Raw genomic sequence first — 13747 nt, forward strand, 5'->3', positions numbered from 1 at the left:
AATGTCAGTTTCTGCGCAGGATGCAGAGTAAACTTACCCCTTAGAAACACCAGTCCGATCAGTAATTATTTTCACCTCTTTTACAGCTCCAAACTTCGAGAAGAAATCTTTAATCTCAATTTCATCCATCTGAAAATCAAGAAAAAAAAAAGCATTGTTGCAATGCTGTACAGAGAATATTAAATCATTCTTTGGAATGATTCAATATTCTCTACTGGATCATCATCAATTTATATAGTGCCACTAATTCCGCAGCGTTGTACAGAGAACGCATTCACATCAGTCCCTGCCCTATTGGAGCTTACAGTCTAAATTCCCTAATACACACACACACACAGACAGAGACTAGGGCCAATTTTGATAGCAGCCAATTAACCTACTGGTATGATTTTGGAATGTGGGAGGAAACTGGAGCACCCGGAGGAAACCAACGCAAACACAGGAGAACATACAAACTCCAGACCTCAGCGCTGTGAGGCAGAAGTGCTAACCACTTAGCAAGCATGCTGCCCATGGTTTAAGTTCCCTACTACATAAATATACTAGGGTATATTTCGTAAGCAGCCAATCTACTACTATGTTCTTAGACCAAGAGGAAACCACAGCACATCGAAAAGACTTTGGCAGACATGGGAAGAAGATACAAACTTCACAAATGAATCCAACCCATGCCCCAATAAAAAAAAATATATATATATATATTACACACACTTCTGTTCCCAATCAAATCTTTCTGAACACATTAACTATATGCTCGTAAAAAGGGTGTATTTTCAAACACTACTGAATCGGATACCACTGACTGTACTGAAAGAGCACTCACAAACCCTTGCATTGAAAGAAGCTAATTTCGCAGATATTTCAGTCACACAAGATCACTTATAAAAGGTTTGTCTAATTAATGCACACATTAATACATGCCAAATTCTCCACCAGCATCATTGGTGATAATAAATGCATACTTTCCAATCCTTATCAGAACAGACATAGTAATGTCAATGAGAAACAAGTCCACTTCGCAAGAGACAAGGAGGAAGAGCTTCATTATACAGGATCAGAGGGGTATTTTCTTTCCTAACTATGCTCAGCTGACTAGAGAACTAACCCATTTGTCAGGGCTGCCAGGGAGTCCAAATAGGAAATCCTAACGTTGTCACAAACCCAGAGCCTAAACATTCTCTTAGGCAAGGCTATCACTGATCATTTATCATATTTTTTTTTGCATGATGGTGATAAAACTTAGTGTGGTCTTACAGTTGGGACCTTTTGACATTCAGTCTTGAGTTTCTCTTTCAGTACCTTGGGGACAAGTATATCAACTACTTGTTTTTTGCAACATGTGCCATATACATTTGAACTTTTCATCAAAACTCAGTACTTCCTATGGAATATACTTGCATACAGTAATGTGATTAAGTTCTAGATGTGTATTTAGATATCACTTATTTTTGTTTAACTTTTTAAACAAGTCTGTTACAGTCTGCTTCAGTGTGTATCATGGCTGCTATTCACAAAAATGTGAGATTGCGTGCCAGAATTAAATGACAAACTGATGGCGTTTCCATTGGTCCCTTCAAATGAGTGTACAAATTTGGGTCAGTATGTATACTTTTTTTATTATATGTAGACTTTATTAGGTACACATTTTTTTAGTACTGGGCACGAACCCATTTGTCCCGATAACAGCACGCATTCAACAAGGTTGCTAACAACATTCTTTAGAGATTCTGGTCCATGCTGACACCATCGCCTCATGCAGTTGCTGCAAATTTGTTGGCTGCACATTCAGGCTGTGAATCTCCAGTTCCACCATATTATAAAAGTTCTCTTATTAGATTGAGATCTGGCGATTGTGGACACCATTGGATTAAACTGAACCCACTGCTATGTTTGTGAAACCAGCTTGAGATTACGTGTGCTTTGTGATGTGACATAGCCATTAGAAGATGGGTAGTCTGGGGACATAAAGGTAGGCACATGGCCCACAACAAAACTCAGGTAGGCTGTGGAATTTAAACTGAGCTGAATTGGTATAAATGGGCCTAATATGTGTCAAGAAAATATTCCCAACACCTTCACCAGCCTGCACTGTTGATAGAAGGCAGAATAGATCCATGGATCAGTGTTTACACCAAATTCTGACCCTACCATCTGCATTTCACAGTAGAAATAAGAGATTGGACATGTCAGGCAACATTGTTCAAATCTTTAACTGTCCAGTTTTGGTGAGCCTGTGCCCACTGTAGTATGTGTGGGTGGGGGGGAGGGGGGGTGGGGGGGGGCTACCATATAAAAAATTGTATCCATGAAATGACTACAGTTCCATTTCAAACTTTTTTTCTAATTTACAGACTACTCAATCGAACATTTCTTTTTCATGAATATAAGATCAAGACAATTTAACAATTACCAATCAAACACAAGGACACTTCAGTGAATTTATGTCCATCGATCTTCTAATAAGTAATATATAACTGTAATATCACTATAAAGCTCAAATCTTACTACAGCAACACTTACCCTGATATCAATTCCACCAACAAAAACTGTATTTGGCATTATTTTTCCCTCAGGCAACACATAACCATTGTTTGGCTGATCCTCTTCAGGAGGACTTTCGCATCTTGTTGCAGACTATACAAGAAAAAAATATAAAACCATTTAATATAAATAAAAACAGTTACTACAGCTATATAACAAATGTAACTTATCTATACCTGAAAAGGCACTCCACTATTAGCCCATAATTGTTTTTTCCCCCATAAAGTGGGGTCCAGGTGTTACCTTAACCTTTTCATTGCCAACGTTATGGATTTTTAAATCATGACCTATCCCAAACTACGGATACATCCCCACTTGCATTTGAGATTTAAAAACACATTAAGAAACGCAAATGGGTCCGATATGCGCCTTTACTAGCCCTTGTATGCTTTACAATCCGTGGCAAATGTACGGATATAAAAACAAAAAAAAAAAAAACAACACAGGTTATGGTTATACTAGGAACAATGATTTAGTGCTATTTACATGTGTTTAATGAATGTTAAATGCATAATTCCAACAGTGTGCATGTACTCTTAAGCCAATATATTTAGAAACTACATCTCCAGGAATTATCTCAACGATCATTGTAAATTTGTTATACCGTTATTACCACCTACAATATCAACATGGTCAGTCTCAAAGTACCCCTGCAGCCTGGTGATAAATGAACTAGCATCATTTATACTGGTAGTAAGTAGGATGACCCATTTAGTTTACAATAAAATAACCAAACTTTTTTTTTTTTTAGTTTCCCTTCAGTTACTTAGTGCATAAAAAGCACCAATGTTTTCATTTACCATACATACATTTTGTATATATATTTTGCATACATCATACATGGACACCCTCAATTTGAGTTGACATAACTTAAATTGTGAATGCTTGATTATGCATATAAATAGAGTAATCAATTAATGAATTAAAATTAACATCAAATAAAGTGGTCAGATTTTAAACCCACAAACTAATCTGGTTTATTTTAGCTCCATAGACCAGTATACAAACACCCCTTCCTCCAATGGCATGGAGTTACCTTTAAACACTTGGGGCCTGAGTCATTAAGGAAAGTAAAGCAAAAAAAAAATAAAGGAGTAAATGTTCTCTGGGACAAACCATGTTACAATACAAGGGGTGCAAATTAATTTATTATTTTGCAGATAAGTTTAATACTGGCTGTTTTTTTCATCTAACATACAAATACTTGCTAGCTTTATTTTTACACTGAAATTTAACGTTGATCTAGGACAGTGATGGCTAACCTGTGACACTCCAGGTGTTGAGAAACTACAAGCCCCAGCATGCTTTGTCAGTAGATAACTAGCCGATAGCTGGCAGAGAATGCTGGGACTTGTAGTTCCACAACACCTGGAGTGTCACAGGTTAGCCGTCACTGATCTAGGACATGCCCTACCCAAACTATAAAATCTGTCCCCACATTTGAAATTTACCTCCCCCTCCAATGCAACATGGTTTTGCCCAAAGTGACTCCTTTTCTATGCTTTGCTCTCCTTAATGACTCAGGCCCTTGGTTCCTACAGCTACTTGGACAACTGTAGATTTGAATATAGTCCCGTCCCCCCCCCAAATATAGGGTTACCACTTTATGGTTCCAAATGTCAATGCTGTATTTAGTTAAATCGTACATTCCAAGAACGTGTCCATTCTGAAACTACACATATGCCAACTGTCATGGCTAACTTGACTGATACTAGGAGAAAAAAAAATCCAGTTCTGTAAAAATAAAATTAATTTTCTAGGGGGCTTCAATGCATATTGAATAGATAACCTTTACAAGTTTCCATGAACAACTATTGAAACTGGTGGCATAGTGATTACCACTGCTGTCACAAATCAATGTGGTTATGGGTCTGAAAACCACTGCACTATCTGTGTGGGTTTCATCCCACCCTCTAATGACATACTGGTAGGTGAACTGACTGGTAACAAAATTAACCCTTGCTTGTGTGGAAGGGAATATTTTCTAAAAATAGATAGGTACACTGGGGCAGGAATGGATGTGAATGACTAAATATTCCTTGTAAAGTGCAGAATAATATGTAGGTGTTACAACAATAACAGTTAATAAACTTGTGAACAAATACATGGTGTTTTGGTGTTTTATTGGAATGCTCAGATAAAAAGGAATACTAAACAAATTTATATTTCTCTACCGCCAAATCTATCAAAGCACTTACCGCACACCCTCACCCGTCAGCCATTACACAGGCCTTCATAAAAAAAATAAAACTACATTACACCATATAACAGGGAGACATTCCACAGCTGGTCACTTGAGTACAGGTGTGTGCATACAATCCTCTTTTGGTGTCAAAATGAGAAAGGGATGTAGCAAAAACCAAAAGCACCATGTCGATCCCTTGTGTCTTCATTGCCAAGCTGCCTGCAAGGTCAGCTAGTGTTTCAATCCTGCACATAGCTGTAAAACAGCTGCACCAGGTATTTGTATTATTGCACATCCCCCAAAGAAATGTCCATATGGATCCTTGTACTCAGGTTATAAATATAAATTATTCCCTGAGGGGGCGCCCATGCACACAAGTACTGTATATATTAGAAAAGCAGTAAGGAAGATGTGCATAAGCAAGGGCACTCCTGGATGTACCATTTCAGTATTTCAATCCTGTCTGCAGAGCGAACAATGTAAAACATGCATGACAGAACTTTGAAGTGGGAGATAGTGGGCCAGAGTCATAAATATAATATTATGAATGATTAAAACACTGGCTTTTAAGTGTTGTGCTTAATTTCCCAGCCATCGATATATTAGAGATTCATCTAATTTCTTTGTACTTTTCCTTTTTATTTAGAGATTAATGTGAAACTATCAACTCTTAAAAGCTGTTGTCCATTTTCTGTCTCCCTACATTATCTTGTCAAGCCACTCGCAATACATGCCCTAGTGGCAAGGGATATGTGCAATATCATAAGGGGGTGAGCATGAAGTAATTAAAGTAGTCAAAAAGGTAGCTTATAGTCTGCAATGAGTAGGTTTTAGCTAATAGATTCCTTTATACTAGGCTCCAAGAGGCAAAGAACATTCTAACATTAGTCATTTCAAGGAGAAAATTAAGGCATTTAAGAAGTCCATTAAACAAGTTTTAAAGTAACCTCCCTCCCCCCACAGAACACTGCTGATCTGATGTCCTCAACCACCCCTTTACTCCCCTAGATATCCATCAATAGACCCTACTACAGCTGACAATTTTACATTTCAGTGCTCTGTACACTTACCAGCTGATGTGTGGGTGCAGTAGCCATAATAAAAATTTTGTAAAGGTCCAATAGTCAAGTTTTCCCAGCTTGTTGCAGAGAACATTACCAAGGAACCAGGGGCTGGCTATTTTTAAAACAGTGAAAGTCCCATGGAAGCTTTAACAAACATGTGCAGCGAGACAAGTTGGGTAAAAATAGTAAATGTGGGAATATCATGTATAGATGGTGCTCTAGCAAAACATCCTAAACACTGTTGATTTTGTCAGTGGTTCCTTGGAGACCACCTAACGTTTCAACTACTATAATTAAACTCTCCCCCTATTACTTGCAGAACAGCAGGGGCTGAAGAAACGCACAAGAACCATCCCTTGTGTCCACCAGCAGGCTTTTCTTCTGCCAGCAACAAGTTAAACATAAATAGGAATACAATTTCTCCAGTAAAGTGTCACCTGTAATTCATTATAAATTTTAATAAACATGTACAATTCTGCCAATGTGCTTATTTTAGTGTAAAAATTGCTTAAGATCTATTGCAGCAGAATGCCTTCATTCACCGTTCTGGAGGCACTTCAAGTCGCGGGCAACTGAATTCCCCCTTATGGCCTGATTCATTAAGGAAAGCAATAAACAAAGTAGTAATTTTGCACCTTGGCAAACCAATGTTGCATTGGAGGGAGAGGTAAATTTAAACATGGCAGATTTATAGTTTGAATAGGACATGTCCTAGATCAACTTTAAATGTCAGTGTAAATATAAGGCTATCAAGTATTTGTGCTCTACATGAAAACACATCCAATATTTAAGTTATGTTAAAAATAATAAACTCCTTTGCACCCCTTGCATTGTAACATTGTTTGTCCAGGATAAAATGTACTTTTTTTGGCCTTCTCTTCCTTAATGAATCAGGCCATAAATGTTTGCTACTACAAGATCAGTAGTACATAGAAACCAATAAGAGAACACAATCCACACCTAAATATTTATAGGTGGAGCCAAGAGAGTTAAATCACTTAGATGCACTCCAACTGTCCTCCATATCACACAATTTTAATGATTTGAGCATGAGATCCCCTCCATCTTGGGACAACCTTTTCTCAAAATGGTGCAGCATTCTTAAGCGTTCCTTAAAGACATTACAATACCCACCAGACCAGAAGATTTCAGTGAAGTGAGATTTTGCCATTTTATTTATCGCCACCAACTCCAGTTAAAACTAAATTTTCGTTTTGGGTAAAGTTACTCATTGTCTGAAAAATGGATATCACAATGTTACCCATGTGTGGCCTCAAAACAAGAGCAATGTCTGATAATCTGATCATCATTTTCAGGCACTCAAATCTGTAAAGTAGATAACTACTGTCTATATGTGTGTGATCTACCCACTAGAGACCCAGGAGATCAAGTTGAGCAGACAGATCAGTCAAATTCAGGCACTCACATATGGCCAAATTAGAAACTACTCTACGGTGGTATTAGATAGGAATAAAATAAAAACAAGCGCAAATAGATCCTATCACTTGCCAGCATTATTTATATTTTTAAATAGAGAAATAGGTTTCCTTAGTGACACCACTTTTTTTCCTACATTATATATAAACTCATGTTTTTGCTGCACATCACATTGATTTGAAGACAATGTGCAGTAAAGAAATAAACTATTCTTGCCAACAGGCTGTTAACATTAAACAGATAGCCTGGGTCGAGCAATGAGCTTGCAAACCAAAATAACATTAACAAACAGGTTAGAATGGTTGATGAAAATCACCACTCAAATATTATACTTGTTCAACCATATCCTGGAAAAAGAACTTGGGCTACACTATTAACGGGGGGGGGGGGGGGTAATCCAGTTTTTATCAGCATACAGGAAGAAAATAAAGTTAAGTTAATGATGACATGACTCATGTTTAATAGAAGGGGGTAATAAAAAAAACAAAAAACAACGTAGCAGGAACGTGATCAGTCGACATATTACACTGGAACTGTGTGACATTGCAATAATCAGAAAACATGGTTTGTAACTGCTTTTTGCTTAAATACAAATTACTGCAAAAAAAATAATGTACCTTTTTAAGTTAACGGAGTCAGGTTAACATCAAATCTTGCATTACAAAAAAGAAGAGATGTGACTACCAGGTCGGTCGTTCATAAGGCGGGTACGTTTGCACAGCAATAAAGGCCAATTATCTGACTTTTCTCTACAAAAAAAACTCGTGTACTACAGTCTAGTAACAAATATGAATCTAATCACAAACTGCTGTCATCCAAGCAGATTCCAGAAGGAAGAGACGTACAATCTGATCGCTGCGATTACCGCTAGACTAAGGTGCGCATTTATGTCCCCATTTTGAGATCCTTGCAATCACATTACACGCCGACAAGTTGCACTGAAAGACTTTGGTTAGAAATTAAAAATTGGAACATTAACTTCTACAATCATCATACAACCGTGATCCCCTTTCAGATCGGTGTATAGATAACTCCAGATACTGATTACCCGGGAAACCCACCGACAGCTCATCCGACCCAGCCCTTTAAACCCCCACACGGTGCTCCACACACGACGAGATTATTCCACAGTGTGTGGAAACCACTTATTAGCTGTACCCAAATAATTACACTAATGTCGATTGCTGCGCAGGACTTGTATGCGGAGACTAAGCAGTGGGGTGTGTGTTCAGTATATCGAGCCTATATATAGGTGTATCTATAGAGCTAATAAACAACTATACTCACCATAACGAGAACTTAAAACAACAATTAAAACAAAACAAAAAAAGACAGGAACAGACCACGCCGTCAACTGGAGTAAGGCGCCTCGGGCGTGTCTTATTTATAGCCTGCCCCGGAGCAGCGCATTCGGCTCATGGGGGTATTCGCTAATGCACAAACATGGGTCAGTCCATTGCTCACTTTTTTCTGTGAGAAAGTGTTTTAGAAGATGCTTATTAGTACAGTTCTGATTGTTTGCATATAACATTTAATTCGTGTCCAGTAATGTTATTCTTATATCTGTAAACCAGTTCTACCTGCAGGGGTGTAAGATTTTTGTTTACGAAAGTTGCGCGCCCTTCCTTCAGACGCCATTACATGTTGGTTGTATTGCAGCAATGTAGAGAAACTCGCTGCGAATAGCCAGGTGTCTGGTGTGATGAAAATACAGAGTATGTTGCACATTAATTATACTTGAAACTTGGCCTTTTGGTTGTGAGTGGTAGGAATATAGGGCTACGTTGTGTTTATATGCAGAGGCAGCCTGACCTTGTGATGACTTATGATCTTGCTTAAGACCTTGACAAGTTCTTTTTTTAAATGAATTTAACTATCCTTTCATTCAATTTGATTTTGTTTTTAAACAAAGCTGTTCTTTCAAAAACAGTATTTCATTACACAGGTTCCCAACTCACATATAACAGTGTGTCCACAGATTTCAAATTATCTGAGCTTGATTTCTCAAATGTCCCTAAAATGATAAATCTAACATAAAAGGTAACAACAGGTCTACATAAAATAGTAAATTTATAAGGAAAAGCGCCAACGAGGGACCGGTAAAAAATCTTGTAAGAGGAAGAAAGGCATATCACACGTTACATGATATTTATAGTGTACATTTTTATAGTTTATTACATAACTTAAAAGACACAAAAAAATGCTTTAAAAATTGTTTTTTTTGGGGTTTTTTTGCTATAGTTCCAAATCTGGAAAGCTCGCAATTTAGAAATATAGGCACATTATTCAGATCAGTTCAGGCTTATGTAAACATCAATGAGGGGGATCTCTTACTTTGGAAATAGGGGACAAAATGTAACCTACCTTCTATCTGCCACCATCTTCAGGACTATTATTGCTCATCAAATGGATTAGCAAGTGTGTATCATTAATTTAAAACATCTAGGCATTTACATCATATTTTGAATACAATCTGTAATTCCCTAAGCATATGTGTAGATATAATTAGTAATAATGACCAACTGTGAAATATTAAGGTGAATGGTAATTGTTTATTTCCTTGTATTAAGAGTATAACTATATTTGTATTACCAGATTATGGGGCATATTCAATTGTTGGCGGTTTCCGGCGCGGAAAAGGTATTACCGTTATTGCTAATACTAAGCCGGATTTCACCTTGCAGCTCAATGAGCCGCGAGCTGTAATCCAGCGAGAAAAGTACCGTGATAACGGTATTTACGCGCACTATTACCGTAATGACCGTATGTGACAAAAGGATATTTTTCAACCACCTTATGAAAAGCCCTTGAAAGTACTAGGAAGCTGCACATTACATTTGCAGAGAAGTATTAGATAGTCCATCTCGCCATTACCAAAGTTTTGAGATGATGAGATCATAGCAGTAGTATGAACTGTTCACACAGCCCAAGCTGCAGGTTCAAAAAGTTATCCGCCCAAACTGATTTTTCTAATGAGACATCCTTTCCACCACATTTCAGAACCACACAGCTCCAATTATCAAAATTTTTGCAATTCAGAAACATTTTAAGAAGACATTACCAAATCATTATGGACTAACTTTTTCCCTAGACTGTATGAACACACTGTACACTAACATGAGAATTGTTAAGGAAGCGGAGCAGATTGCTCGGATGTAGGTAAGTTGCATGTGCCCTTTGATGGGTGCCTGATGGCCACCACTGTTATAGGAAAAACATTTTCATCAGGCACAGAGCATTTTAGCTGTTTGTGGCACCAAGGATTTTATTCCGTCCTTCTAAAAAAAAAAAAAAACTTGAAAGGCATCATATTTTTCAATGGGATCTGGACTGCAAACATTTATGACAGTTCACAACACTAAGCTTTATTGAGAATTGCGATCCTCTCATCTTATGTTTTACTTCTTATCTTTATTTTGCAATCATAGTATTTTCATTTTGCCACCCAGATTGTACATCACTTTGGCACATGTAGAAATGAAGCATAATAGCATATGTGATCTGTTCCTTGAAAAAAATAAGAATGGGCAGCACTAAACCAGCCTTTAAAGGACATGTTCTGTATAATTTCCAACCAAAGCAATTTTCCTTTTCTGTGACCAGATCCAATGATGGGTGTAATTTTTATGACATCAGATTAACCTATTGTGCATGTACAATTGTACAATACTGACATTTGTAGGTGATAGCTGATATTTCAGGCTATTCTACTGTCTTAATAATGACACTGTACATGATGGGATCAGTGGGCCACCAGTTACATAATAGCACTTTACTATATCTCTTAAAACATTGCAGTGTTTAAAGAGATAATATCAACGCAGCCTTCTTAACAGATGCAACACGTATAATTTTGAAAGATAAAGAACCATTGTGTCTTAGTGAGCCACTCTTTCTATTAAGTACAGGGTGTCACCACTAAGGCGATCGAATGCTGTTTTGAAACACTCATTTGACATCACCCTGTCAAGGAAGACGAATTAAGTGTGGAAGGCTAATCCGCTCGTAGCGCCCCTTCGCCTCCTGCCAAGCTAATACGCGCTAGGTATAAAATAACACGTCCATCATTTAATATCCGGCTTCCTTCACTCCCCCCCCCCCCCCCCAAATCAATGTTTATGCTCCCTTGTTTTTGAGACTCTGCTTCACTTGGCTTTTCAAAAGAGTCATGGCAACCTTTGCTACTCATTTAATGTTCATTAAAATCAGAACTGTGTAGCAGAAGGGAGGCATGAACAAGCATTACTGAGGGTGAAGGAGTATTGTCACACCTGTACCTGTCGCCATCCTTGTCTCTCCTACTCACTTATCCTCACAACCCCACGTATTCAGCTATTACCATGGGAATACGTCAAGAGTTTACTACCTTTTTCTTTCATGTTTTCTTTTTACTTTGGAAAACAGCTATTCTCATATTTTAAAATTAATTGCAGTGTATACTTCTCCCTGCCATTATTTGCACCCCAAAACACTTTGCGCCCCCAGCAAAAGCCTTACGCCCGGGGCTGCAGCCTAGTCCGCATATTGAATAATCAGGCCCTGATCATTGATTTGTAAGGTGCTTTACAATCTAATAGATATTCCGGATCACTGGTTGCCTCTCACAGATGTAATCTTTTGGTTGCTCCTCAACATGGCAAATGCAACTTGATGGAATTTCCAAATATTCCAGGAACATTTCCGCAGAAATACAGAAATGGGAATACTGTATTCAGTTTGTTGCTTCAAGGAAGGAGAGTTTTCTGTGCAGTGCATGTTTTTGTGAAACTGATACAATCAGAGATAAATTGTTTTCCACAGTACATTGCTTTGTGGTATTTAATGCACAGGACATGCAGGTCTACTGGAATCTTCAGTAGAGGAGTGGAAGAGGTTCCAATCAATGTGAATCTCAGTGCAGGAAGACCATCTGTTAATTTTGCAAATATGATGAAGTGGAGCAGATACAGTTGATGGCAAGTCCTTGCATACTTGTGGTGATATTTTAGTAGATTGTGTTCAATTTAAACTGTAGCAGGTGAGGCAGCCATGTTGGGTGCAATCAGTAAGATCAGGAAAAGCGGTGGTACAAAACTCAGCAGCTAGGCTCATAGGCAAACCGAGGGGGGTTTCCTAGTGCCTGTAAAACCCCCTCCAAGCCTGGGGCCCTGTATGATTGAGGTGATTGGACCCTGCCCCCGCTTCACACAGCTCTGCTCAAAAAGAGAGAGCTGTGTGCACCACGCAGCATTGCCCATGTATATTATGGGGATAGGGAGAGTTGGAGAGCAGCCAAGAACACTCTAAATTTATAGCCACACCCCCATGCATGCTGGTTACGCCCACTAGCATCATGGTGTGGAAACCCCTCTCTACAAATCCTGCGTTTGCCCCTGAGGCTGTTAAGTAACCAGCCAGTTCCTGACACACCACACTTCATTCCCTTCACTGGCTGCCTGTAAGATAGCAAATCTGTTTCAAGATTGGTTTATTGACATTCAAAGCTCTAGATAACCAGGGTCCTGGTACTTGAAGCAGCTTTTGTTTCCCTACACTCCCACTTGCTCACTTCAATCCTCAAATGAAAGAATACTAACAGTACCTAGAATCTCTAATAATTAATTTGGGTGTAACTTGGATGTAAGTGCTAAAATAGAAGAAAGTGCAAAATGTGCTTCCCGTACTGTACTTGTGCAGTAATATGGTATGCATCTAAGCCTGTATTCAAAGTTAGACCATTGTGCCTCTCTGTGCTTAGAGAGGCGTAATTGCAGTTACAATATTCCAGCACTCCTCCTAAAAGCTCATTTGATGTGGGGCTCCCATGTGAAAAAGTACAATATTGGGAAATTACTTTTTTGCCAAGTCCAGGATTGCAGAAAAACCCGGAGATGCCAGTCTTGATCCCTGTACCTAGGTGAGGAAATTAAGGGGTTAGAGACAGTACTGGGTTGATTATTATTTTGATTAAATACATTTTTATTAAGCTGTGGGTTGTTTTTTTGGGCTTTTTTGTTAAACAATTTTATAAGGTACACTACAAGTTCCAATAGGCCTGGGATGCCAGGGCATGCTGGAACTTGTAGTGCCTCAAGTGCCAGGATGCCCTGGCAGCCATGGGTATGCTGGAGCTTGAGTCACTACAGGCACTTGCATGTTGATAATTGTACTTATCAACCCACACCTGCCACCCAGTGGTGTTGGAATAACCCTGGTGCTATCAGCATTTCATACCTGTGCTGACTGGCCTAGGATTTATTGATAATATGGCAGGGGAATGGCATCAGCCCTAGTTGGCCTAGTGCTGGTATTGGCATTTTCAGGGGGACCCCATGCTTTTTGTACCACCCATTTTGGGAGATGCTCGCCTAGGCTGGCCGCTCTAGAACTGATTTTACTTTTTAGTGGTGGGGGGTGGGGGTCTCGTCTCTTTTTTTGTTTATTCCAGTGTGTCTCGCAAAATACACTTAAAGTGTATCATGCATTCTTAAAATATACACTTTTAGCGTATTTAAATGAAATGGATGCTATTTGCTTACTG

At 38.6% G+C, this 13747-nt stretch overlaps 1 protein-coding gene and 1 long non-coding RNA gene across 4 annotated transcripts in view; both read right to left on the minus strand.

The window, feature by feature from the left end:
• Positions 1 to 8598, minus strand: part of DAZL (deleted in azoospermia like) — a 29075-nt gene extending 20477 nt beyond the window's left edge. For all 3 annotated transcript variants that reach the window (XM_075212309.1, XM_075212308.1, XM_075212310.1), the window contains exons 1-3: positions 8515 to 8598; positions 2521 to 2634; positions 38 to 129 (exon numbers count right to left, since the gene is read on the minus strand). In XM_075212309.1, coding sequence (XP_075068410.1) covers positions 38 to 129; positions 2521 to 2634; positions 8515 to 8517 — 209 coding nt within the window. In that variant the 5' untranslated portion in view covers positions 8518 to 8598. The remainder of the gene's footprint in view (positions 1 to 37; positions 130 to 2520; positions 2635 to 8514) is intronic.
• LOC142158401 (uncharacterized) overlaps positions 1 to 13747 on the minus strand; it is a 604325-nt gene that overhangs the window by 365643 nt on the left and 224935 nt on the right. The window lies entirely within an intron of this gene.

This window comes from Mixophyes fleayi, chromosome 5 (genome assembly GCF_038048845.1).
Source record: "Mixophyes fleayi isolate aMixFle1 chromosome 5, aMixFle1.hap1, whole genome shotgun sequence".
In the NCBI taxonomy this organism is placed as follows: Eukaryota; Metazoa; Chordata; class Amphibia; order Anura; family Limnodynastidae; genus Mixophyes; species Mixophyes fleayi.